This window comes from Ascochyta rabiei, chromosome 7 (genome assembly GCF_004011695.2).
Source record: "Ascochyta rabiei chromosome 7, complete sequence".
Classification (NCBI taxonomy): Eukaryota; Fungi; Ascomycota; class Dothideomycetes; order Pleosporales; family Didymellaceae; genus Ascochyta; species Ascochyta rabiei.
In genome coordinates this window covers 870,131-893,982 of record NC_082411.1, presented here as the reverse complement: position 1 = coordinate 893,982, position 23,852 = coordinate 870,131, and the positions used below count along the sequence as shown (strand labels likewise).

Here is a 23,852-nt window from a genome sequence, read left to right as displayed (position 1 = left end):
ATATTGGCACAATCGCCGAATTCGGCGCACGTGTCCGATGTTCAGTCAATCATGGTCAAGACAACATCTTCGATTGTAGTGCGATTTGCCTTGATGCTACCAAGCTGAGTCGAACGTTTACATGCCAAACCAGGTGTTTTGCATCAACTTCCTGTATGATATCCAGGTCACCATTCCTGTTGCGACTCCTCTGTAATCAAGCCTCAATAAGCACCAACGTCCTGACCCTCCCTTGCCAGGGTTTCAAACACTCGCGGAGGAAGCTTGTATCTGATGAGACCTGCAAACACCATGAGGTCCTTGGCCTTCTGTAGCAGCTGATCTGCCAGCCTCTTACGCACAGGATCCTCGAACTGTCCAGAGAGCAAATGTTCGCGGTGTCGTGAACAGCATCCGATGCACCACAAAAGCACACTGCCAATGTTGCGTGCAATCTCTGGCGGGTACGAGCTGAAGCTATTTGCTGACGAGCGGATGTCCGACACGTTCCCGTTGGCGGACAAGGGAAGAATGCGAAGGTTTTCAATCATCTGTGAACGTGTGTTAGCGAAGTAAAACAATCAACGAGCAAGGCACTTACGCCAAGAGCTTCCATGTATGAGCGTCCCTCAATGATCTTCTTTGCTTCGTTGAGCTGGAACAGGATACGTATTGTGTCGCGGTTGAGCTCGGTCACTTTTCGCCACCACAAATTGTTGCCGTCGTAAAGAGCAATAACCTTCTGTGCCAGGTCGACTGGGTCATCAGTTCCAAGCATGCTCAAACTTGTAGATGCTTGGTCGATCGGCTGCTGCTGTTGTCCATCCGCAGCAAGTAGTCGCGGCTTCAGCGGCTCCAGACGTAGAGGCTCTTGCCCAATCTCCACTGAGAGAGCTTCTGACAAAGCGCGGTTCAGAATGGAAATGACGCTGTCATATTCACTAGCGAGGTGACAAAGAAGGACAGCGTCATTCGTACGGCCGTTATCGTCTGCCATCTTCGCCGCTTCTCGAGTGATAGTGTTGATCAGACCGTTCTCGCCACTCAGCTTGAGCAGTGGCGCACGCTCCTGTATGAGACCAGGTGTTGTCTGGCCATTAGACTTGACGTCGCCCAAGAGCGTCGAGAACTCGCGTGTTTCTAAGACAAGCTCGCGAAGTGCCTCATAGCAGAGCTCTGCTTGCTGCTTGCCTGCTTCACCTGGCAGATCCGCATTCAGACAGATCAAAACCAGGTAGTCGGCTGCAGCATCAGCTCGAGCAGCACGGAAGTCGCCAGTGTAGTAGCCGATGATTCGCCCGAAGTTCAGTTGTGGCTGCTGCTTTGTAGTGTAAGTCAGGATCTCGTTACCTGCGGTACTCCAGTCGGACACCCTGAGCAGACCGTAATAGTCCAAGGCAATTGCGAAATGAACCGCTGAGACATAGTTATGCTGGTACAAGTAGTTGACCGCTGGCTCGAACATTCCTGCAAGCGTGGCCAAGTAGAAGTAAACCCCATAACCGCCAGCAGCTTCAGCGTCGTCGTTCATGAAATGGCGCTGACCGATATCTCTGATGGTAGAACGGAGCTCCTCGAGACCGAAGATCTCACCAGCATTCTCTTCTGCTCGGTTACCCTCACGTGCCAAGTTGAACTGCAGCCACACCCAGTCGTCCATGGATTCCTTGATCGGCTCCAAATTCCGGCGGCTCATCTCGCAGCGACCAATAATCTTGTAGCATGCCGTCCGGTAAGGATCGTTGGTCGTGGCGATGCGGGTACGCTGTGCGTGAACGTGGCTAATCTTTTGTTGAAGGTCAGGGCTGAGCCTGCGGTCAGGGTCTGTTGCGTAATGCGATATGGCGGGGTGGAAGTTTCGGTCGTTATTTTGAAAGAAGTTCTTCTTCTCCCGCACATATTCGGCAGCCTCCGTCATCAAACCGCCTCTCAGCAGGTAAAACACAATGACCCAGGGATATTCTTCTCCAGAATCACCTATCCTCTGAAGAATTTCAAGATCTGCACCGAGTTCCTTGAAAGCTACCTTAGCCCGAACGAAGCCACGAATCTTGTTGAGCAGCGAAGGGATACCGCCGACCAGAGCCTCGGACGGGTTTTTCTTGAGAACTTCTTCCATATGATCTAAGAACTTCTTCTCGAGGTAGATCCGAGATCCGTCCAGGATTTGTTTACGCATCTTCATGCTCGTGTTCGATGTAGCTGTGTCGTTCAGATAGTCCCGAGCAAAGCTTCGGGATCTAGGGTTCTTTGATCCCGGATTGATCGCACCCGCCTGTGTTTGCTCGCCAACAATAGACACAAGAGCCCCGTATGCGCTGATGAAGTGATCCGAATTCTCTCCAGCTGTAGCACTCTCGACGCCAGAAAAGGCATGCAGAACTGAGAAAGGACCCTCACGCTGCCTCGCATCGTTGAGGTTCTTCACCTCATCCATGAATTTCTCCTGCTTGTCGCGAACATGGCGATCCTGTGGGCCAGACTGCCCGCCGAAGCCCGACTTCTCGGAAGAGTCCCGCCCATTAAGAATGCTCTGAGAGTGGCCGATAACAGGCGGTCCGCCTGAAGATGCCCCGAACGTCGATGCACCGTTCGTTGCAGCGCCTCTGAGTCCCATAGAGCGACCCTTTCGTGTTGATCGTCCGAAAGCTCCTCGTGCTGTTGCTGTGCTGCCGAACGTGCTTTGGGAAGCTGCCATCTCTTCACTCTGCCTACCGAGGCCGAAGTGTTCATAAATCTTCTGTCGCTGCTTGTCCCACTCAATTTGAACGTTGTCCTCGAGGAATGTATCGAAGTCTCGCTTAGACTGCTCCAGGCCTTCTTGAATGAGCGCAAGAGTCGATTGGGAGTGGAGGTTCGAGATGTAGCCGTCGACATCGCTATCGAATACGTTCTGCGCTGGTACATTTGTGCCGTAGCCTGCTTGTGACGAGAATTGATTGAGATCGCGGAGGGTGCTGCCCATCTTTACGCCAGACGCGGAGAGCAGATAGTGCCTAGGGCGAGTCAGTACGGTTCATTATGCCGTATCGTTGTAACACTCACGCGGCACGATCTTGTGTGCCATCTTGCGCCTGTGCCGCTGAAGGACCGCCAGCGCCTAGGTTGCGGACTTTGCGGGCGATGTCTCCAAGCCCTAGCTGCAGCGACGGTAGTTCATCGAAGTTAGTGAGGCCATTCTCGCCAGCATTACGCTTACGACCCCTTTCAAGCAAGTGATCGAAGTGCGCTGATCGGCCGGTTCCCGTGTTCGTTTGCGACAAAGGAGCACCTTGCTGTTGGGGCTGCTGGGGCTGCTGCGTCGAGGTGGCACCAAAGAGAGAAGACTGGCCGAGTCCACTTGTTTGCGTGGGGTTCGAGTTTTGGTTTGCGGCCGTCGATTGCTGCGTTTGGCCTCCAAGGCCGCCGAAAAGGCTGCTTGATTGCGCCTGCGGTTGCAATGCCGCTGCACCACCAAAGAGACCTCCTGTAGGAGCTGTTGAGGCTGGAGCTGGAGATGCAGCTGGTTTTGCTCCTCCCAATGCGCCACCAAACAGGCTGCCTCCGAATCCCCCACTGCTTGCCGGTTGTGTGGTGCTTGATGTAGCACCTGAGGTAGCTCCACCCAAACCGCCAAACAAGCTTGTTGTTGGTGCGGCCGACGTGCCTGTAGGCTTGTTGCCGAAGAGAGAACCAAATGCAGGAGTTGAGGCTGGCGTCGCGCTCGCAGCAGGCTGGGTGCCTCCAATATTGCCGAAAAGCGACATGTTGACGTTCTCGTCGCGCGGTGTTGTCAAAAGTTCGGCGGTCGCGTTGTTCTGCCGCGAAGCAAGAGCTATGTTGACGCTTAGCCTGTTTGGACGCTAGCTTCTTGCAGCAACATGGTGAAAGACGTTGGTTAGACGAAGCAACAGTGGGATCAGATGACGAGGCAAATGAATGGATCGGCTTGTTATTTGGCTGAGCAAACGACTATACAGACAGAATAGCTGCAATCCAGTGTCGAGGTTTGACGGCGCCAAACAACCATACTCTTGACAAACGCTCAATGGTATAAGCCTCGCACTCATTCATCTACGTGTTGGATAAAGCAAGACGAGTCGTACCCGTCATTGATCCAAGGTCCTCGGTCATGGCCCACCATATCCCGAAGTTTCACCACTCTACCATGCCATACACGTCTTCGATCAAGGAGTATAGTCGAGAACACCGAGCCTGGATCCAAGATGGGAAGAAATATCGCAACACCAAATCATCAAAGGCTTTCATCTGGCCGAAGGATGGCAGAAACGGATCAAAGTGGGGCCGTATGAAGGACATACTCCAAGACAAGGGTCCTGATATCCATGTTGCAATCAGCGCCGAGAAGATGGATTACATGAAGAACCGACAACACAAGTCCCGCTGGTCAGGCTGGAATTGCCTTGATGACGGCGACGTGGATCTCGCCATGTCTTCGAAGAAGTATGCGCCATGGACAAGCAACGGTGCGCTTGGCGGACGAGCTCCAGGACTGAGCTACGACTTCCGCACCCGCAAATACGGCAAAGCGAACAAGTATACATGGACGGATGTCAAGTGGCAGCCAGAGCCCAATACGCAACACGCATATCCAGAAGCGGTCCGGTCCTTCCATGGTGATTGGTATCAGGACATACACTACATTCCTTTGATGAGACGATATGGGCCTTGGTTCTAGCCAAATGATCCCGAGTACTAGCAGAGTATGGTCTTTCTATAAGCAGCCTTCGTGAAAGGCTTTCCAGATGATTTCTAAACCGTCGTCGGCGCTGGTTACTTGTTTGCTCCGCCTTGCGGTAGGAATTAGGGCTGCTCCATCAAGCAGCTTCCCACATCTTGCACACAATGTGCCTTTCACAGTCTTGTAGGCGACGATCATTTGCTGTAAATCTTAGCATACCAAATCACACCTTGAGACCACTGCCACTAGGATAGCCATACCAGGAGATAGCTCAAGTTGTTCGCTTGTGGTCGCGCTGCAATACACCGTGTGATTGATAAGAAGGGCTCAGAACTCCCTAAGCATTCGGCATTGAGCTGGCGTGGTGTGTCGTTTTCGCGTTCGATGTTGACCTTGAACGAGAGTCTCATAGAGTTAGCGACGAATTGTATCTGCTCTACATGTTAGTACTCTGAACTTGAAGCTACAACGAGGCTCCTACTGTTATGCCGCGATTATTATTATGTGTTTCTAGCTTCATACTAGGGTGTGCATTCTGTACTTCCGCTACAACAAGCGATATTCTTTCGTCATCCAGACTCTCACTCTGATCCTCAGTAGCAGCGTGCTTTCCATCGCCCTTGTGCAATTCATGCTCGCGATGTTCTCTCTCCACCCAGCCGTAAGCGGGTACTGATGTGCATGCAGATAGATCTGGATTCGCTTCGTAACTCTTTCTTGCGTGCGCGAGCATTCCTTGTACTTCTGGTGTTCTCCATCTATCGTTTAGAGCTTTAATGCCGTTCTGCGAACCGATCACGCCTTGTGAGTACAGCTTGAAGGTAGCGGGATTTGGCGGACGGTGGAAAGGTTCGATTATACTGGGTATGGCAACACGTAGGCCGTCAATCTGCGCACGTTAGTATAGACTTCAGATGATGATGCAGTGGTCACGGACCTGTGCTTGTAGCCGCTCGAGCTGTGCGAGCGCTGCCGTGCACTGTGCTTCGTCCCAACTTGCGTCCGGTTGCGGCGCTGATTCTGCAGCGTTCATGGCTACGATGGAATTACAGCAACTTGGTTGTTGCGAAAAATAAAACAGAGCTCAGAGGAGAATACAGACCCAAAAAACAAAGGCGATGCTGTTGTGAATGACGAGATTGTGAATGCGATGGAAGCGCAGTCCATCACGCCTCGACGAACGTTTGGCGATCTCGTAGCGCTGGCCCCACTGCAACCCCAGAGCCATCCGCGCTCACGTGCTTGCATACCTGAATCATGCCTTTCACTAATCTATGAGTCCTTCTTTGACATGTGGCTATTCATGTGGGATGTAATTAAGGCGATTTGAAAGAGCAACGCTTGATATATCTGACTTTAAGCCAACAAGTAGACCCAACAACTCAAACGGCCCGGAAATATGTACATCTACGATTGATCTGCGTCAAGGTCTTACAGCTTGGCCTTGGCCTTCTCCTGGGGTCCGATGAGCGGATCGTAGATGTTAAGACCAAGTGTGTCAACTGGCACCGATGTAGTGTGCATGCTCAACCCTCTTGTGTCAATCATGGAGGGGTTGAGGTCTGAGATCTTCGAGGCACCGATCAATCTCATGTTCATCTCCATCTCATCCTTCAAGAGTTGCATAGCATGGTCAACGCCAGGAAGACCATAGGCGGACATGGCGTACAGGAACGGGCGACCAATACCAACACCGGTTGCACCAAGACACATGGCCTTGATGATGTCTGTCGCACGTCGCACGCCACCGTCAATGTATACTTCGAGACGGTCTTGCCAGCCGCGTGCACGCAAAACTGGCATGACCTCGGCAAGAACCTCGATACCGGAGCGCGCAGTGTCGAGCTGGCGACCTCCGTGGTTGGAGAGCACAACGCCCTGCACGCCGACCTCAACGGCGCGAATAACATCTTCAACACACTGCACACCCTTGAGGAGAATCGGCATCTTAGTAATGCTCTGGAACCAAGCAATGTCCTTCCAGCTCAAGCTCGGGTCAATGAAGGACGAGATGGCTCGTGCGGCACCCTGGCTTCGGTCCACTTCTGACCCCGAGGTACTCTGGACGCTAGAGCCAACATCGTTGAACTTGGATCGCATATCTTTCTCGCGACGACCGAGCTGCGGTGCATCGACTGTGATGAATAGGCCCTTGCAGCCTCGCTTCTCCGCGTGTTGTACGATCCTCCTCGTGACTTCGCGGTCCTTGTTCACATAGAGCTGCAGCCATTGAACCTGATCTCCCTCGGCAGCATCCATGATCTCGTCGAACGAGCAGGACGCTAGTGTTGGGATCATCTGGATCACGCCGTGCTTCTTCGCGCCGCGAGTCAAAACAACCTCTCCTTCTGGGTGTCCGAGCTTGCCGAGTGCGGTAGCGGTAACGTAGAAGGGGATATCGACCTTGGTGCCGAGCATAGTAGTGGACATGTCCACTTTCTCGACGTCTACGAGAACGCGTGGACGGAACCAGATCTTGTGGAAAGCGCTGTGATTTTCACGCAGCGTCTGGCAGGTGGTTAGAATGAAGCATTAGAAGCATTTGTGGGAACTTACAATCTCGTCGTCTGCAGCGCTAGAGTAGTATGCCCACGCAGTCTTCTTCATGACCTGTCGTGCCACGGCCTCAAAGTCCATGAGATTGTAGCATTGCTCCAAGACAGGCATGCGCTCAATGCGCTTTTGTCTCGCTTCCTCATCGGGATCGAACTCCTTCTCTTCCTTTGCCACTGTGCCCATATCGACCTCGCCAAGGTGCTTGTCCTTGGGCAGGTACTTCTCGAGTGTATCCGGCGGGTGGATGGGCTCGTACTCCTCGGTTGCGTCCTTGCCGGCGTACTTCAAGATGATCTTGGGGCCTCCAGGGTGCTCTGGCAGGAACTCGGTGACATCGTAGGCGCGACCATGAACGATGACCCAGCACGAGTCGCGGCTGTTGTGCTTTGCGATGTCCTCGCCCGTGAGCTTCACCGCCTGGGTGTTGTTGCTGGCGTGGTTCATTGTGGCAGTCGTTGGGGTATCAGCGAGTGAAATCTAGGACCTAAGGAGAGGGACAGAGGCACGGAGAAGTACAGCAGAATTTATCGGAGCCCTTTACTTATTCCCAGGCACTAGAGCGCAGGGCCAGCGGAATGTCCAGGTTCTTGACGGCTGCTCCTCCACATTAGCTCGGGATATCTCGTTGCGGGGGTGCCTAAACATCGGCTGCAGCCTGCATGGACGAAGCCCCATGCCAGACTACCTGCTCGAGACGCTCAAGACTGCTCTAGGGTCAAAACACGGGGCTGGGCGCCATCGGCATATCGAAAAGAGCATGCCACATGGGAGCTCCGCAATTTTCAAGGCGAGGTCGGCCCTTGCAGGACAGTTGCAAATGTAAGCAACCCGGCGGTGGGTCTGGCTGGCTCTTGCTGGCTCTTGCCATGCCAGCACACCGGCCACACGTTTGCGGGGAAGGAACGCGGCAATGACGCGCATCTGAAAGTTCAGACTAAACACATGCAGGCCTGTTGTTCAACAAACACTCGTCGTCGCGCATCGCTATCTTGTTCGTCTTATGTTTGCCAAAACCGATCGTGCTGAAGCAATGCGCATCTTCGCAGCATTCTTGTCGCTGCTGGTGATCCGGCACTCCTCTGCGGCTGCTGCTGCGGGCACCTGACAGCAGCCAAGGCACCACCTAGCGCCAAACGTGCTCTTCCTCCCAATGTCCCTCATCACCTGTCCTGCTCTACCTGCAAGTACGAGCAGGAACAAGCAAACACAGGCCCTTCCACGCCGCGGCTCGTAAGATCTGCTCCTCTGTTCTACGAACACGTTCTCCACCACGCGCCATGAGACTTGTTCGGCCGTCACTTTCTTTTGTTGTCCACCGAAACAGCCACCAGGACAGCACCAGGCCTGAATAAGAACAGGCAGAGCGTTTCCCCACGCCTACCCCAAACACGACCTGGAAACACCGCTCGCACACCCTGATCTTATTCACGACCGACGAGAGTGCCAGTATGGCCAACAGCCTCGAGGCCAAGATCGTAGTGCTCGGCAGCCAGGGCGTAGGAAAGACTTCGTTTGTCCACCGCTATGTTAAGAACGCATTCGCACCACCTTCGACGCAGTCTACCATAGGCGCGTCCTTCCTTACGAAGAGAGTCATCGATGTCGACACATCCACGGTCGTCAGGTTGCAGATCTGGGACACTGCAGGGCAAGAGAGGTTTAGGTCCATCTCCAAGCTATATTACAGAGGTACGTTCGCTCTCTCACCTCTTCTCACCGCTGTTATCGCAAAACCACGCAACTACCACTGCCTTTTACCCTCGTGCTGCCCCTTTTGTGGTGCCTGACGTTCCTGGCAAGCTCCCTCAATGTTGCCGTGGTGATCCCGGCTAAGATGCTGCCCAAGCACAATCTACGCTTCAAATTTTGTAGTGACAAGTCAAGCTCGCGCCATATCTGCCTGAACTCCTTCAGCTCCTCAAAACTAACGCGCACCTCAAACAGGAGCCAACGCTGCCGTACTTTGCTATGATATCACCGACCCACAGTCGTTCGACGAGATGGGACGTTGGCTGAAAGAGCTCAAAACCAACCTCGGAGATGATATTATTTTACACGTTGTAGGAACAAAGTCGGACGTCGTCGCCGAAGACCCATCTCAACGCAAAGTCCCTTTCGAGCGATGCATAGCATACATCGCCGAACAGCTATACCCAGCGCAGAATGCACAAGAGCACAGCGGACATCCTGCAGGATGGAGTTCAGCCCCTGCGACGTTTCGCAGTGGTGCAATGGCGTCTCCCCAGAGCAATCGATCGAGTGGCTTCTGGGGCCAGGACATTGGCTGGGACTGCTGCCACGAGATCAGCGCAAAGGACGGCGAGGGTGTAGATGAGGTGTTCCGAGTCATCACAAGGAAACTAGTCGAACAGCAGCAACGAAGATTCGAGGCTGAGCAGAGACAGCTCGCGATGGCTGGCATGACACCTGGCGTCGACGCATACGGCAACAACAACGGATACTTCGACTACCCTGGAAATGGGAATGGAAGCTTCCGCGTAGGCGCTGGCGACAAGCGACGAAGCTGGCTAGGATTTCCTGCTACACCCGGCGCCAGCGGTCATCAACAAGATTGGGAGCGTGACATCGACCGAGCGCAGAAAACACAAGGCGGCAGATGTTGCTGACGATCCATCCATCATCTGCCCATCGCTTTCGCATTGTCTGCTCGAGCGTTTGCTATCACGGGTGGCTCAGGGAAGGCACAAACATGATTACTGTGCGCCACATCGGCGGTGTCGCACCACTAGCGGCGTCTGGTACCTGCTTCAACTTGAGCGTCTTGACACTATCCGATTCGAGATACCCGACCACTCGCCACTATGTTAACTTCGATTCAAACAGGCCCACGTCAACTCAGGTTGGCAATATCACTGTCAATATTTGCACACGTGCTTGGTGCGCATTACGACTTCTTTCCTGTACAGCCTTTTGTAGCATTTCATGATCAATGCGCAATGCACGATCTTTGACCAGCATAGCAAGTTGAATGAATTTCTCACGCAATCTGATCATCAGAGCGACTTGATCCTCTTGAAAGCACTCTTCACGAGCTTGTAGATACAGCAGCCGTGGTCCAGTTGTGAATACGAAATCAAGTGCATTTTCCTCCGCTCGTTGCTTGATGTCATGACTGGTGGGAAAAGTACAGGCAGCGTGTGCGTCTCCACTAAACTCTACTTTACAAAGTACACACATACGTATTGGTACATGATGCGATGGACCTAACCAGCTTCGGTGCAATCTATCTGATATATCATACGACTTCACCTGCAGTGCTCTACGCGATGGGATCCCAGCCAAGCCGACATCCTACGCTGGCTGGAAGTCCTACCCCAAAACAGCTGCGTTTGGCCAAGGAGCGCCCTGGGCGCTTGTAGGATCAGATCAGCCGACGGTCCTAAGAACAATGAAAAGAATGCAGTGAACGAGTGTTGTTGTTGTGGTTGTTGTTGCAAACGTAACAGCAATATCAGCGCTTCCAAGGTGAAAATCAACCGGCAACGCGGGCACTCATGCGAACCGAGGGCTGGTCTTCGATGGCATCCCAGGATTGCATCGCCTTGGCTTTTGCATCCTCGTCGGAGAGCCGGGCACTCATTGGCTCGAACACGGGGCTTGCGGAGCGCGATATGTCTTGCTGTGGCACAGTCAAGCTGATACCGTGGGCTTGGTTCCGCGCGGGAACCAACAGGGTACCCTCGTCGATAAGTGAATCCCGTTTTCGTGGGAGCTTCTGTCGGAACCCGAGCTCAGTGGCTACCATCTCGATACTCTTGAAGTACTGTTGAGTTTCAGCTGGATGATCTTCTTCTTAACATGTGCGCTAATGCCTTGCACCAGCCAGGGGCTGACAACGTACCCTGACCGTCTTGACCTGCAGCTCCAAGGTGGCATCTTCGTCGACGACAATCATTGGGTGGGGATGGGATTGGAGGCTGGACAGCGTCCACATGTGGTTCACACCGCCTTCGATGCATCTTTGCAGAGCCAATGCTTTGTGTGCACCAGTGATGATGATGACAACCTCGCGCGCCTGACGTGGTATTAGCCACTGTTGAGGTGAACACATACACGTTGGTGAAACTCACATCGAGCACCGTCTGCACTCCAACCGTCAGTGCCATCCTGGGCACTTGGTCCAAGTTGTTCCCGAAGAATCGTGAGTTGGCAAGAATGGTATCGTACGCAAGGGTCTTTACACGTGTGCGAGACTTGAGGCTGGAACCGGGCTCATTGAAGGCGATGTGGCCATCAGGTCCGATGCCGCCCAGGAACAGCTCGATGCCACCGACCGCCTTGATCTTTTCCTCGTAGTTGTGGCATTCAAGCTCGAGGTCGCGGGCGTTGCCGTTGAGGATGTTGATGTTGTCCGGCTTCACGTCGACATGTGAAAAGAAGTGCTTGTACATAAAACTGTGGTAACTCTCGGGGTGATCCCGTGGGATTCCAACATACTCGTCCTGATCTGGTCAGCCGTCTCTCCGCACTGCCACGCTGCTGTGTCACGTTCTGAGGCAAGGGCGGATTGAGACAACGCAGGGTCAATATTTCGTACCATATTGAAGGTGACTACATTGCGAAAGGATATTTCGCCAACTTTGTGCCGCTGGACGAGGTGCTGGTAGATGAGGACTGGGCTGCTGCCGGTAGGCAGACCAAGCACAAAGGGCCGCTCAGCTGTAGGGTTGAAGGTCTTGATGCGTTCTATGCATGGACGTTAACGACCTGCTTCATGCGCAAGGGAGCTGCAGGGATATGCACCAATGATGTAGTCTGCAATGTACTTGGAAGCAGCGTGGGGATCGTCGCGAATAATCAGCCGCCTACAAGCGGTAAGTGTATTGTTGAATATAGGCGGGTTCTTGCATGAGCATACATGATGAGGTGTCTGGCCTGGTGACCTGAATGTGCTGAGGTGGGCAGTAAGGATGCGGGGTTGTTAGGCGCTCCCCTCGGCAGAGAGCGCAGCCTATATTTGTGGGATTTGAGACGTCTCCAGGCTCTTCACGTCACTTGAGTGGGGGGGGGGGGGTGTAGGGTTGCAAGCTCGTTCATCAATCAGGGTTTCCTTTGTCAGAACGTGACAAGGGCGACAGGTGCCGGATGCGATCTTGAACCATGGCTAGCATTGATGGCCACGTCTCTTTCCGTCTCAGCAGCCCACGGTGTGCTCGTGGTGGGTCAGATGGGCTCACGATGCAGTGCGATGGACGCAGAGGTGAACATGGTGGTACAACGCGCCTATCTCTCTGCGCCGACAGGGCCGCAAGCCATGTCACGGCAGCATGAGCTACTGCCAGCTGCGGCAATGAGTGTCGGTCATGCTGTTGACGGCAGCTTCGTCGTTGGCTGTGACAAGGGACGAGCAACGGGCAGATAGGCACTGCGCTCGATAGAGTCTACGCACGCACAGCAACGGCAACGGGGGTGGTGGTCGATAAGACCAGACGAGGACGATAGCAAAGATTGCGAGGCGCGAACGAGGTGGTATTCAAGGCGGAGAGCGTTACACGCATGGCGTGGAGCCGTCGGCGGTCTAGCGGGCGTCAGGTAGCTGCAGGCGCGACCAAGGAAATGGAAGGAACGCCTGGAAGCCCTGCGAGATAGGCGGCCTAGGCCGATAACAGCGATCCCCGCCTCGAGCTGTCGAGATAACTTCGAATGGGGCCGGCCGTGCGCGCCACCAAACCGCTGCAGCGATACCATTGTGCCATGGATGCACAACGGCACGGCGCTGTGCGGTGGATGGTAGCACAGGCCAGGGCCAGCGCGCCGGACACACAAACGCCTCCTGCTGGCACGGCCAGCTCAGGTCCCAGTTGGCGCAGCGTTGGCGCACATCGACTGCTCTTCTCCGGGCGGGGAGTGTCGCGTGCAGCCCTAGGATCCCAGTGCGGGAAGTCTCTGTGGCTTGTTGGACGGTGAATGGTGAATGGTGAATGGTGAATGGTGAATGGTGAATGGTGAATGGTGAATGGTGAATGGTGAATGGTGAATGGTGAATGGTGAATGGTGCATGGTGCATGGTGAATGGTGAATGGTGCATGGTGAACGGTGCATGGGGGCAGAGAGCCAGAGACCCTGGCTGGCACGCCTGGCTCAGCGCTGACAGCACTGCTTAAAACCGGGGGGCGCTCCCCTCGCCTTTCACCAGGCTCACCAACCCCACTTATTATAGCTAGGGACCATCGTGCAGTGGTCTGAGCGGTCAGGCCCGGTCTCTTAACTTCACCTCGCTCGCTCGCTCGCCCGCTCTTCTCTTGCACCCTGTCAACCGTCCCGTCACCCAATTCGCGAGGTAACTTTTGCACCTTGCACCTTGCACCTTGCACCTCGCAACTTGCAGCTTCAACTTGCAACCACGCCAACGGCCTGCCCACATTGCGCGTCGCACAATGTCCACCACCACGAGCGACGAGAAGAGCGCTGTTCCCGCGCATGATGCTCATACGCCGGAGCACTCGCTCAACGAGGGCAGCTCGCTGGTCCTGCCCAACTCATGGAAGTACAAGCAAATCACCGTCCTGGGCTACAAGCTGCCCTGGATGGCCTCGCCTCCCGTCCAGCTGGTCATCGTCTCACTGGTCTGCTTCATGTGCCCGGGCATGTTCAACGCGCTCAATGGCATGGGCGGCGGCGGCCAGCTTGACCCCACCGCTAACAACCGCGCCAACACGGCACTGTACTCTACCTTTGCTGTCGTGGGTTTCTTTGCCGGCACCTTCACCAACAAGCTCGGCATCCGCACGGCCCTGTCCTTCGGCGGCATTGGCTACTCGGTCTATGTGGCTTCCTACCTGAGCTACAACCACACCAGGAACCTCGGCTTCACCACCTTTGCTGGTGCGCTTCTCGGTGTGTGCGCCGGTCTGCTCTGGTGCGCCCAGGGCGCCATCATGATGTCCTACCCTCCCGAGGAGTCAAAGGGCCGCTACATCTCCTGGTTTTGGATGATCTTCAACCTGGGTGCTGTGATTGGCAGTTTGGTACGTCACGCGCTGATCTGTGTTACAAACAATGAATGCTAACAGACGCCCAGATCCCTCTCGGTCAAAACATTCACACTACAACAGCCGCCTCAGTCAACGACGGCACCTATGTCGGCTTCCTCGTCCTCACCATCATCGGTGCTGCGCTCGCCTGGGTGCTTGTCGACGCAAAGGATGTCATCCGCGCTGATGGCTCCAAGGTCATCGTCATGAAGCACCCTTCGTGGAAGTCCGAAATTCTTGGCCTCTGGGAGACCTTCAGGACCGATGCTTATATTGTTGCCCTGTTCCCCATGTTTCTCGCATCCAACTGGTTCTACACATACCACTTCACGGAGGTCAACGGTGCCTACTTCAACACCCGCACCAGGGCACTGAACGGTGTGGTATACTACATTATGCAAATCGTCGGCGCCTACGTCTTTGGCTTTGCCCTCGACTTCAAGGGCGTTCGTCGCACGACTCGCGCCAAGTGTGCTTGGGCTGCTCTCTTCAGCACCATCATGATCATCTGGGGCTTCGGATTCATGTTCCAGAAGACCTACGACCGCGCCTGGGCCGCAGACGAGACCAACCCCAAGAAAGACTGGTCTGACTCTGGATACGCAGGCCCCTTCGTCCTCTACATGTTCTACGGTTTCTCCGATGCTGCGTGGCAGACGTGCGTGTACTGGTTCATGGGTGCTTTGACCAATAACGGCCGCAAGCTTGCCAACTTCGCTGGCTTCTACAAGGGCATCCAGTCCGCTGGTGGTGCTATCACTTGGAGCCTGGATGACAACGGTATCGCGTACATGACCATGTTCGCCTCCAACTGGGGGCTTCTTGCTGCTAGCTTGCTGATCGCCCTGCCCGTCATTCTCGTAAAAGTCAAGGATACCGTCCCACTCGAGAAGGACATGGAATTCACCGACGAGACCATTGCGGAGGTTGCCCCCAAAGCACGCATCTCGACTGCAAACGACGACGTGGAGAAGGTTTGAGACTTGTCCGGTTTACGATTCTACGAGCATCATATTGTAATTTTCAAGGGGATCTGTGCAAGCTTATGTTTTTCTCAAGCGGGGTCACGGCATGTTCGATACCACAGTTGGCACGAAATATTTCCTGTACATGCATTCGCAGAGTCACGATGCCTGGATTCCAGACGCTCAGACTACCGAGTTGTTGACACAGGTCTCTGCACGATATCCCCGGTTTTTCATTTCACTTGCATCAAGTGATAGCAAGCACTAGCAAATTCAGCCAATGAAGCGCATAAGCAAATCCAAACCTTTGTCTTGATTAGTGATGGAGCGTGAATCCAACACACAGTAGTCGAAACCGCCCTGTCGACCCTCTTGTCGGTTTTCTCAGATGCATGCAATAGCCGGCGATGATAGCGTTGCTGATTGGGGAAAAGGTGAACAGCATCTGCTCCCTGCGTGGAGAGGTGAACACGGTTGTTTCGAATGCGCTGACACGTCCAATCGGTTGGTGTCATCGCCGTGCACAACTGGCATTCCTGACTGTTCCTCGTTCTCGCCTTGCTGTCCTTGCTGGCCTTGCTGTCCTTGCTGTCCTTGCTGGCATACCCGTCCAGAAGGAGTTGCTGCTGGCTACGCCGAGTTGGAACAACCCCACAAGCTCGTTCTCGCCAGCCACGGTACACGACACGAGGACTTCGATCCAAGTTGCCCTTGAGCACTCGCTCACAGCACCCTGGCGCCACGAGGGAAGTGTCGTACGTGGGCGGGGTCTGGAGTCTTGACAGCGCAAAGCCGGACATGATCGAATTCGTAAAACCATCATATCCTCTTTACGTACTCCAGTCATCACTATTCAATATTCAATATTCAATATTCAATATTCAATGCGCATAAACGCCTCAGCAGCAGCAGCAGCAGCGACGTTGGACTAGATTGACCGAGGCGTTCCTTAGCCAAACACGGCTACCTGGTGGATGGAACTAATTAGTGCGGCAGCCAAACCGGAACGGCACGTGCTCCCGCTTACTAACGCATCTTTTGGCTATGGTCGCACACGCATGGAGAAGTGAGATCGCCACAGCCGCAGGACGCCTGCAATTTAACTGAATCGCGGCCGCCACCCACTCGAGTCCCGGGCTCGCGCCTTTATGTGGCTAAGCGTGTGATCGAATGTAACGTAGCAGAGAAACCCCACCAACGCTCGCCCTGCCTGCACTCGCCTTGCCTGGCGCCAACGACGCTGTCCGCGACCAGCGTCCTTGCTGCCGTGCCTGCTAGCAAATACAACCTTTTATGCTCTGGATGGCCGTATCACCAGGCGATATCGGTCACCACCGGCCCGCAGCAACGTCGCTGTGCATTGGAATCCACAGTGCTGCAAGAACTTGCGGTTTTTAGCAAGTCTGATATAACGCACGCAAACGACTTTCACTCTAAGACCTGGCCCCGCTGTCGTTGCTACTTTCACTGCTTTCTGCCCCTCCATGCCCTCCTCCCTGACGTTGAGACGATTCAAAAGCCGCCGCGTCACCCGAGCCTCCGATCACCACGGCGCCGCAGACGTCAATCACTGTTTGCCCACCATCAACTCTAGTTGCTGCTGGCATAAACAGCTCATGCTCGACTTTTGGCAGGGCCTACTCGCGGCTCTGAAACAGCTCGCCATGCTTCCGTCACTGATCCACTCGGTATTCCCGCTGACCTCACGAAAACGCAACATGCGTGAGACTTTGCGGACCTACGATCGAACGACGGACGACTTCCTGCGCGAAGTGCAGCGCCTCTTGGAAGCACCGCTTGAGCCTGCAAGGCTACAACAAATCTCCGCAGGACTAAAGGAGCAGTTTGCCCCCAAACTACAGGCCAGCGATATTTGCATGCTTCCGTCCTACAATCACAAGTTGCCCACTGGTCATGAAAAGGGCACGTATCTGGCACTCGATGTTGGCGGTTCTACGTTCCGCATCGCCCTTGTGGAGCTAAATGGCAAACAGCCCGGTGCCAAGAACATGCGCATCGTCAACATGAAGAGCTTCAAGATCGACGAAAGCATTCGCCAGCGACGAGGGACAGATTTCTTTGACTGGATGGCTGAGAAGATCGAAATCGCACTTGCAGAGGCTCTTCCTCAGAAACCCCACAACATGGACAGCTTCCCTATGGGACTAGCCTGGTCCTTCCCTATAGAGTATGTGCGGCTGTCAGATTCGATGATACAACGCTAACCATCATTCAGGCAAACATCACCACGCAGTGGAAACCTTCTCGACATGGGTAAAGGCTTTCACGCGACTGACGGTATTCTCGGCCAAGACCTCAGCGAGCTGATCATGGCCCCGTGCAGGAAGAAGGTAGGCCTGACGTCGCAATCGCCCATTAACAGAACACTGACGTTCTATCTAGAACCTGCCGGTACACATGGACTCCATTGTCAACGATTCTTCTGCAACGCTGTTATCACGTGCTTACGAAGACCCGTCAACGCGCTTTGCCGTTATCCTCGGAACTGGCTTTAATATCTCCATACACCTGCCCGTTTCATCACTTGCCTCAACAAAGTACAAAGGCTACCCTCAAAAGTGGCTAGACGAAGCCACGCATGTCCTTGTTAACACCGAGTGTAGTATGTTCGGGAAGAACGTATTTCCAACCACTCGGTGGGACGATCAGCTCAATGCAACGCACATGCGACCGGACTTTCAGCCGTTTGAGCATATGATTAGCGGACGTTACCTTGGGGAGATTGTTCGGTTAATCATCGTCGAAGCCGTTCGCACTGCAGGTCTGTTCAGCGGCGAGCTGCCTGCGAAGATGAACGACCCCTACTCTCTGGACACAGGAACAATCGCAGCCATGGAGATGGACGGCTCTAAGCATCTCACTGTCGCCACCGCACTACTTCAAACCAAGCACCCGCTCAGCAAGCTGCCTTCTTACAACGACATCCAGTTTGTTCGCCAGATATCTCAGCTTGTCTCGCACCGCGCAGCGGGTTTTCTCGCTACCGGTATTCACGCATTGTGGGTATTACGCACCACCTCGGAGGGCCTTACGCCAGCATCCGCTGGCCGGATGAGCATTGGCTGCAATGGCTCTGTAATCGAGAAATACCCGTTGTTCAAAGAACTATGTCAGTCGCATTTGGACGAGCTCGCCATCGCCTCGGGAGCCAAGCCGAAGTCGATATCGCTCGAGATCGCTGTTGAATCTGCCATCTTCGGTGCAGCTGTTGCCGTCTGCAGTCTCGAGAGCCAATAGCTCGCCAAGCAAGCATGTCAGGATAAGAGGTGTCATTGGTAGGAAGGAGTAGCATCGTGTCCCGTACGACGAGCAATTTTGCTTTATACCCTTTCAGCGATGGAGTTTTGTGCATACATTCGGGACGAGACAAGGGTTTCTCTGCATAGCCAGCCAGTCTTGACGACTGGTCATTGGCGGCTCATGGTAGCATTGGGGAACATGATGAAACGAGTTCCCTACGGCGTTGTCTTTTGGGTTATAGCATCAGGCCCGCAGAGGCCATCCATCATTCACGCACACTATCTATTGACGTTGATATTGATTGATATTGATCAGAACTTCTGTTCCGTTTGTTGTCCCTTCTTTGTGCATCACTAGCATATGCTGCACCAACATCTGTCTCTCATGCCTGGCAGCCGCCCAAGACCCAATCCCAGAGGTGCACCAGGTGTCGTCCACCGATCGGACGGGTAAAGAAAATTAAAAATAGGGGGGGGGGGCTCGCCGCTGTCCAGATCTTGGTCGGTGGCGGCAAGCAGCGAGACCTGGGTTTCTGGCTCCCTCGATTCATGCTGAAGGCATGACTGCAGATGTCCGTAGTCAGAAGTCAGTAGTCAGTAGTCGGTGGTCGGTGGTCAGAGTCGCATGGCATCACCGTCACGGACACGACAGAAGCACGCGGATGGAACCTGGCAGGACAGGGCAGGGGCATCTTCACGCGTAGCATTGTGTCGATCAGGTATTGCGGACCGCAAAGAACGGGTGTGGAGTGGAGTGGGGAATGTGGAGATTGTGTAAGGCCTGAGTGGTGTGCCGTAGGATTTGATTGCAACGCGGTGCGATTGATTGTGTACGTTGAGAAGCGGCGGCACATGGTCGAGCGAACGGAGCCCAAGCACCCATGAGGCAGGTCATTACTTAGTGTGTTGTTTCTTACGACTTGCTTCTTCTAGCGGCGTCACTCTACCTACGCAGGAACACGGACGGCATGCGACGAGGATCCTCGTTCCTCGCTGCGTCTTGACAACACCTCCACCTGCAGTGTTACCACAATCAACCCGTCCCTGAAACCGTACCATTGATCGTTACGAAGCGCTCTCGACCTTTCCATTCCAAGCAGTTGCTTCCGCCGGAGATGATGGAGAGGGTCTCTCCGTACGCCGTAAGGCGCTGAGCGGTCTATAGCTTTTCGGATCCACACGCCGCCGAGGATAGCCAAGCGCTGTTTGTTTGCCCCACTGTCAGGATACCCTCGATCGCCAACGTAGGAAATTTTTTGGCCGTTTGTCAATGAAGAAGATCGTGACAAGCAAAGATTCGAGGCTTCGCGTGCCGAGGCAGAGTCTGAGGAAATGTGGATCAGTTGCATGGACGTTGCATCGTCGGTGACCATCGGCCCAATGCCACGACAATACTACACCACCACACACAACAGATGCTGCTGTTTCACCTTAACCTAAACGAAACATAACCTCGACATGCGCTCGGTGTTGCGCGTGTTATTTTGCTTTTGCCCGAAGTCGTCATGGGCAGTAAGCACACGGGGTCTTCACCAAAATCAGTGGCAACCTGATTGCGACGATCATGGATGGTCTTGCTGACATGCCGGCTGCCGTTACATTCTCGCTCCATCGTACTGAAAGCGGTCATTGCGTGTAGTTTGAGGAATCCACGAATGATAAGAACCCGTAAGAAGGCGTGATATGCAATAGATTGCAATAAAGAGATTGTGACCCGCTCAACTTGGCTTGGGACCAGACGCGTCCGTATTCAAAGGTCACGATGAGTCGTGCTTGTATATTGTGTGCATAGAGGGTACTTATTGAATTTGCGAAAACACCCATGGATATAGTGCTGCCTGTAACCAACGCCAAATAGCAGTGGGTTGGTATAGTCTACTAAACATATGACATTTGAAAGATTTCAAACAAAACCAGATCGCTCCTTTAGCAACTAGGCCGTACGAAGAGAGTCGTAGTAGTCGTAAGGCAGAGTAATCATGCTCGCTGAGAGTCAACAGCTGACAAACGAACAGGTATAGGTGTGTACGAGGCAAGGATGAGCATTCGCAATCGAAGGTGCATGCTCTGCCGGGAGATTAATCCTGATCTTGGCTCGGAAACGCTGCCGAGGCAGGTTTCTTTAACTTCAGTCCAGTTTGGAACGACGCGAAAAAAGGCAGAACCGCGAGGATGGACAACAATCAACGACTTACACACGAGGAAGTCTGGCAGAGAGGCAAGACGTGTCCTGAGATGCTATCAAACGTAGCGGTCGCAAAGCTAGGGGTGAACACCGACTTGGGCAACGCACCTCCATTGCATGGGACAGTGCCGCCTCAGTGGTGCTGATAACCGTTTCCAGAATCTGGGGGACGAGATCAGGAAGCACCGGCTTCAGTTCACCACGATGCTTCAAAGTACCGTTTGGATCGAGTCTTCATTTCGACAGATTTTGGATCCTGTGGTAGATTGGTGTGATGTACAACATGCGGGCGGTAAACGGCATCGACGGGTGGCATCCAATCATCGAGGCCAAGAGGGAAGTACTCGTAGAGCAGATCAGCACTCTCGTCAGGACTGTTGATGATGCCGATAGAGAAGGATGGCGGCCGTGCTGGTGCGGTGCGTTTTCTCGCATGCTCCACGGGTGAGGGTGCCTTCTTGGGTTCGTCGTCCGTAAGCGAGAGTGTAACTGGTGCTATCGAACCTTTTTGCGGAGGCGGGACGCTTCTAGATATTTCAGGTGTTGACTGTGCGTACGGTGTTGCGTGAGGCATCTGGGACGACGGGGGATCCGGTGGCATCGCAGTCATAGCACCGCCTCCAGGTACTTTCCAGTCGAGGAAATCTGGAGAGACGGGCACTTCATTAGGATTGAAGTCGTACGGCATCTGCATCATGTCTGGTTGTTTTGCGGTCGAGGTCATGTTACTCTGCCCGTGGCTTTGACTGGTCTGAGCAGTGTCGCCGGTGGTAGTACGGCTTGGCTGTGAGGGCAAGTGAGACTTGCGTGCTGTCGCAGTCCCACCACTAATGGGCATATCTTTGCGCGACTGGAAGTTCCTAGGACTTCTACCGCGAACAATGATTGCACTGGAATGTATCTCACACAGCGGTATCTTGGCGCCGTTGACTAGCGTTGCCTGGACCTTCAGACGCACCACAAAGTGCTGTTGCAGCTCTTTTCTCCTTCCGTTGTTGGCGGTTGCTATTCGAAACTGTAGTCTCTTCCAGCTGATGGGAAAGTTGACGTAGTCTGAGTCCATGTCCTGGCCTGTCAGTAAGTCCAAAGGATATGTGGGCGGCTCTTTCTCCGTCTTGTCTTCAACGGGAACCGTGCTGGTAGCGGGCGTCTTCCACGGTACCGAGATTATCTTGACGGGGTTGCCTTCGAGTGATTCTGTAGCGGATATAGTAAGCTCTTGGCCCAGTATGGGTATCTGATCACCGTGATCGGTCAGGATGGCACGCATGCTCCTCGGTAGCGTCACTGTGCCCGTGATCTGGAAGAGATTGCGGCGATAACAGGTCAACTCGGTCGGCGGTGGCTGCACATCGCCAGCTGTGGCCCACGGCGACTCGGCTAGGAAGAACATGCCATGGAGCTGAGCAGACATTGACATGGTCACTCTGCGCTGCAGACCATAGTCCAGGATGGTGTAGGGGACGCTTGGCAAGGAGAAACTGAGTAGCTTGTTGTTGCTGTCGATGCTAGGGCTCTCTGGTACGCCGGTGTGCTCGTGTGGGTGGATCGACTGCTCGTAAGTGCTGTGAACGTCGGAGAATGGGTCTTCGTAGGTGCTTGGGAAACGTTTGAGAGGTGGGGCTGGGCGCTGCATCTGATACTGCGAGACGGAGAAGGCATCCTCACTCCTGGGCAGAAAGGTCAGCAGCTGGTCGCAGCTCAGCGCAGCTCAGCGCAGCGCAGCGCAGCGCAGCGCAGAGCTAGGCGCTAGGGTTGCTTACCCGGCGAACGTCTCGTTGTCAAACACCGAGCGCTGGTCATACTGATCGAGCGGGGCCATGGGCATCACCATGTGCTGGTCAGGGCCGGCGACGTTCTGCATGAGCATTGGGGTCGCGAGATACGACATGGTGGTGGTGTCGAAGCCCTCCATGGCGGCGGTGTGGATTGGCGAGGGCGAGGCGCATGCGCGCGGCAGGGTGGATTGGTGATGAGCAGACGGGCGTGGGGCAGTGGTGGGCGTGGAGGTGACAGCAGTGATGAAGCACGCTTGGTGAGCGTTGGCGCGGAGAAGCCGGGGTGTCTGGTTGGACGGGTGGGTCGGCTGGTGGAGAGAAGCCAGGCGTTGGAGCTAGGGCGTGTTTAGGAAATGGAGGTGGAAGTGCAGCAAGTGGGAGTGGAAGTGGAAGCGGGAGTGGGAGGAAGTGAGCCCGCCCTGGCCCTGGCGGTGTCGCTGATGCAGGCGCCGCAGAGGGAGTGCAGCCGGCGGCGGCAGAGCGTGCGCACCAGACAATATTGCTGTAGCGCGCAGCGCCTGTCGCTGCTGAAGCTGTGCGACGTGAGCCCGCCGCAAGTGACCAGAATCGCCAAGCCGTGCGCGGGAGTGGAGTAGGACTCGGTCGACGCCGGAGCCATAGCCAGGAAAGCTCCCGCGGTAGTGGGGCGCCAACACCAGCTGTGTCTGCGGCGACGTGCCTGCAGGCCAAAGAATGGCGCGTCAACGAGAGGCTGGCGGGTGCCAAGGCAAGACAAGGCTGCACCAAGATATCCTCTCGAACAGACACGCCGAGCGTTGGCAGAGGCAGACCAGGCAGTGGCAGAGGCAGACCAGGCAGTGGCAGACCAGGCAGTGGCAGTGGCAGACCAGGCAGTGGCAGAGGCAGACCAGGCAGTGGCAGAGGCAGACCAGGCAGTGGCAGAGGCAGACCAGGCAGTGGCAGAGGCAGACCAGGCAGTGGCGGACCAGGCAGTGACGGACCAGGCAGCGGCAGACCAAGCAGCGGCCACTCAACGGATCGTGGCGGCCACTACTCCTCCACCTACAAGTTGAAGCTTTGGCAAGCGCAAGTATAAATAGCCCTGTCCCAACCACGCTTGCTCGGCTTTCCGCTTTCTGCCGTGTGCGCCTCGCCTCGCATGCGCGTCCTGCTATAAATCGTGTTTGTGCCGGAGAGGGAACAGGCCGGTCTTGCACCCAGGGCGCATTTCCTGGTCGTTGGGCAGGCGCAGGCGCAGGGAGGGCTTGTTCGTCACTTCCACTTTGGGACGGCCACTAGTGACATGCATGACAACAGCCAGGGCGTTGGGGTATCCTTGCGCGCGTGCGTCCAAGGCATCGAGGACGGTCACTCGCACGGAGACAGGCTGTCAGAGATCGATTGCTCATGGTCCATCAAAGTACGTGTTACAAAGGCAACGCCACGACGCCGGGTATGCCCAGAAAAACAATGGTTCCCAACTACTCTGACC

General features: G+C 54.6%; 9 protein-coding genes across 9 annotated transcripts, besides 13 other annotated features; 4 read left to right on the top strand and 5 right to left on the bottom strand.

The window, feature by feature from the left end:
- Positions 1–203: 203 nt before the first annotated feature.
- On the bottom strand, positions 204–3,725 carry EKO05_0004865 (nuclear pore complex subunit; the record flags this gene model as incomplete). The annotated part of the gene is made up of 3 exons (XM_038939484.1): positions 204–530; positions 581–2,975; positions 3,025–3,725. The coding sequence occupies 3 exons, from the start codon at positions 3,723–3,725 to the stop codon at positions 204–206; spliced, it is 3,423 nt and encodes a 1,140-aa protein (XP_038799411.1).
- A 401-nt stretch (positions 3,726–4,126) lies between these two features.
- Positions 4,127–4,657, top strand: EKO05_0004864 (uncharacterized protein; the record flags this gene model as incomplete). Its single annotated transcript, XM_038945673.1, has 1 exon — positions 4,127–4,657. One exon carries the CDS (start codon positions 4,127–4,129, stop codon positions 4,655–4,657), a length of 531 nt encoding a protein of 176 aa, XP_038799410.1.
- A 36-nt stretch (positions 4,658–4,693) lies between these two features.
- On the bottom strand, positions 4,694–5,693 carry EKO05_0004863 (uncharacterized protein; the record flags this gene model as incomplete). Its single annotated transcript, XM_038939542.1, has 4 exons — positions 4,694–4,861; positions 4,921–5,091; positions 5,142–5,549; positions 5,598–5,693. 4 exons carry the CDS (start codon positions 5,691–5,693, stop codon positions 4,694–4,696), a joined length of 843 nt encoding a protein of 280 aa, XP_038799409.1.
- A 398-nt stretch (positions 5,694–6,091) lies between these two features.
- Positions 6,092–7,660, bottom strand: EKO05_0004862 (L-lactate dehydrogenase (cytochrome); the record flags this gene model as incomplete). Its single annotated transcript, XM_038939323.1, has 2 exons — positions 6,092–7,168; positions 7,217–7,660. 2 exons carry the CDS (start codon positions 7,658–7,660, stop codon positions 6,092–6,094), a joined length of 1,521 nt encoding a protein of 506 aa, XP_038799408.1.
- A 612-nt stretch (positions 7,661–8,272) lies between these two features.
- Positions 8,273–8,311: a tandem repeat.
- Positions 8,312–8,664: 353 nt separating this feature from the next.
- EKO05_0004861 (uncharacterized protein) lies at positions 8,665–9,843 on the top strand (the record flags this gene model as incomplete). Its single annotated transcript, XM_038939410.1, has 2 exons — positions 8,665–8,905; positions 9,161–9,843. The coding sequence occupies 2 exons, from the start codon at positions 8,665–8,667 to the stop codon at positions 9,841–9,843; spliced, it is 924 nt and encodes a 307-aa protein (XP_038799407.1).
- Positions 9,844–10,648: 805 nt separating this feature from the next.
- Positions 10,649–10,671: a tandem repeat.
- A 38-nt stretch (positions 10,672–10,709) lies between these two features.
- EKO05_0004860 (Glucosamine-6-phosphate deaminase) lies at positions 10,710–12,097 on the bottom strand (the record flags this gene model as incomplete). Its single annotated transcript, XM_038939220.2, has 6 exons — positions 10,710–11,000; positions 11,079–11,252; positions 11,308–11,679; positions 11,775–11,923; positions 11,981–12,042; positions 12,096–12,097. Coding segments are annotated over 6 exons (1,050 nt in total).
- Positions 12,098–13,139: 1,042 nt separating this feature from the next.
- Positions 13,140–13,281: a tandem repeat.
- A 170-nt stretch (positions 13,282–13,451) lies between these two features.
- Positions 13,452–13,474: a tandem repeat.
- A 50-nt stretch (positions 13,475–13,524) lies between these two features.
- Positions 13,525–13,577: a tandem repeat.
- Positions 13,578–13,614: 37 nt separating this feature from the next.
- Positions 13,615–15,191, top strand: EKO05_0004859 (uncharacterized protein; the record flags this gene model as incomplete). The annotated part of the gene is made up of 2 exons (XM_038939529.1): positions 13,615–14,205; positions 14,259–15,191. 2 exons carry the CDS (start codon positions 13,615–13,617, stop codon positions 15,189–15,191), a joined length of 1,524 nt encoding a protein of 507 aa, XP_038799405.1.
- A 541-nt stretch (positions 15,192–15,732) lies between these two features.
- Positions 15,733–15,776: a tandem repeat.
- A 250-nt stretch (positions 15,777–16,026) lies between these two features.
- Positions 16,027–16,062: a tandem repeat.
- Positions 16,063–16,076: 14 nt separating this feature from the next.
- Positions 16,077–16,095: a tandem repeat.
- A 697-nt stretch (positions 16,096–16,792) lies between these two features.
- EKO05_0004858 (Hexokinase) lies at positions 16,793–18,434 on the top strand (the record flags this gene model as incomplete). The annotated part of the gene is made up of 3 exons (XM_038939234.2): positions 16,793–17,364; positions 17,413–17,527; positions 17,580–18,434. 3 exons carry the CDS (start codon positions 16,793–16,795, stop codon positions 18,432–18,434), a joined length of 1,542 nt encoding a protein of 513 aa, XP_038799404.2.
- Positions 18,384–18,421: a tandem repeat.
- Positions 18,435–18,720: 286 nt separating the features above from the next.
- Positions 18,721–18,749: a tandem repeat.
- A 259-nt stretch (positions 18,750–19,008) lies between these two features.
- Positions 19,009–19,059: a tandem repeat.
- Positions 19,060–20,817: 1,758 nt separating this feature from the next.
- Positions 20,818–22,536, bottom strand: EKO05_0004857 (uncharacterized protein; the record flags this gene model as incomplete). Its single annotated transcript, XM_038939578.1, has 2 exons — positions 20,818–22,291; positions 22,385–22,536. 2 exons carry the CDS (start codon positions 22,534–22,536, stop codon positions 20,818–20,820), a joined length of 1,626 nt encoding a protein of 541 aa, XP_038799403.1.
- Positions 22,317–22,361: a tandem repeat.
- A 212-nt stretch (positions 22,537–22,748) lies between the features above and the next one.
- Positions 22,749–22,810: a tandem repeat.
- Positions 22,811–23,852: the final 1,042 nt, after the last annotated feature.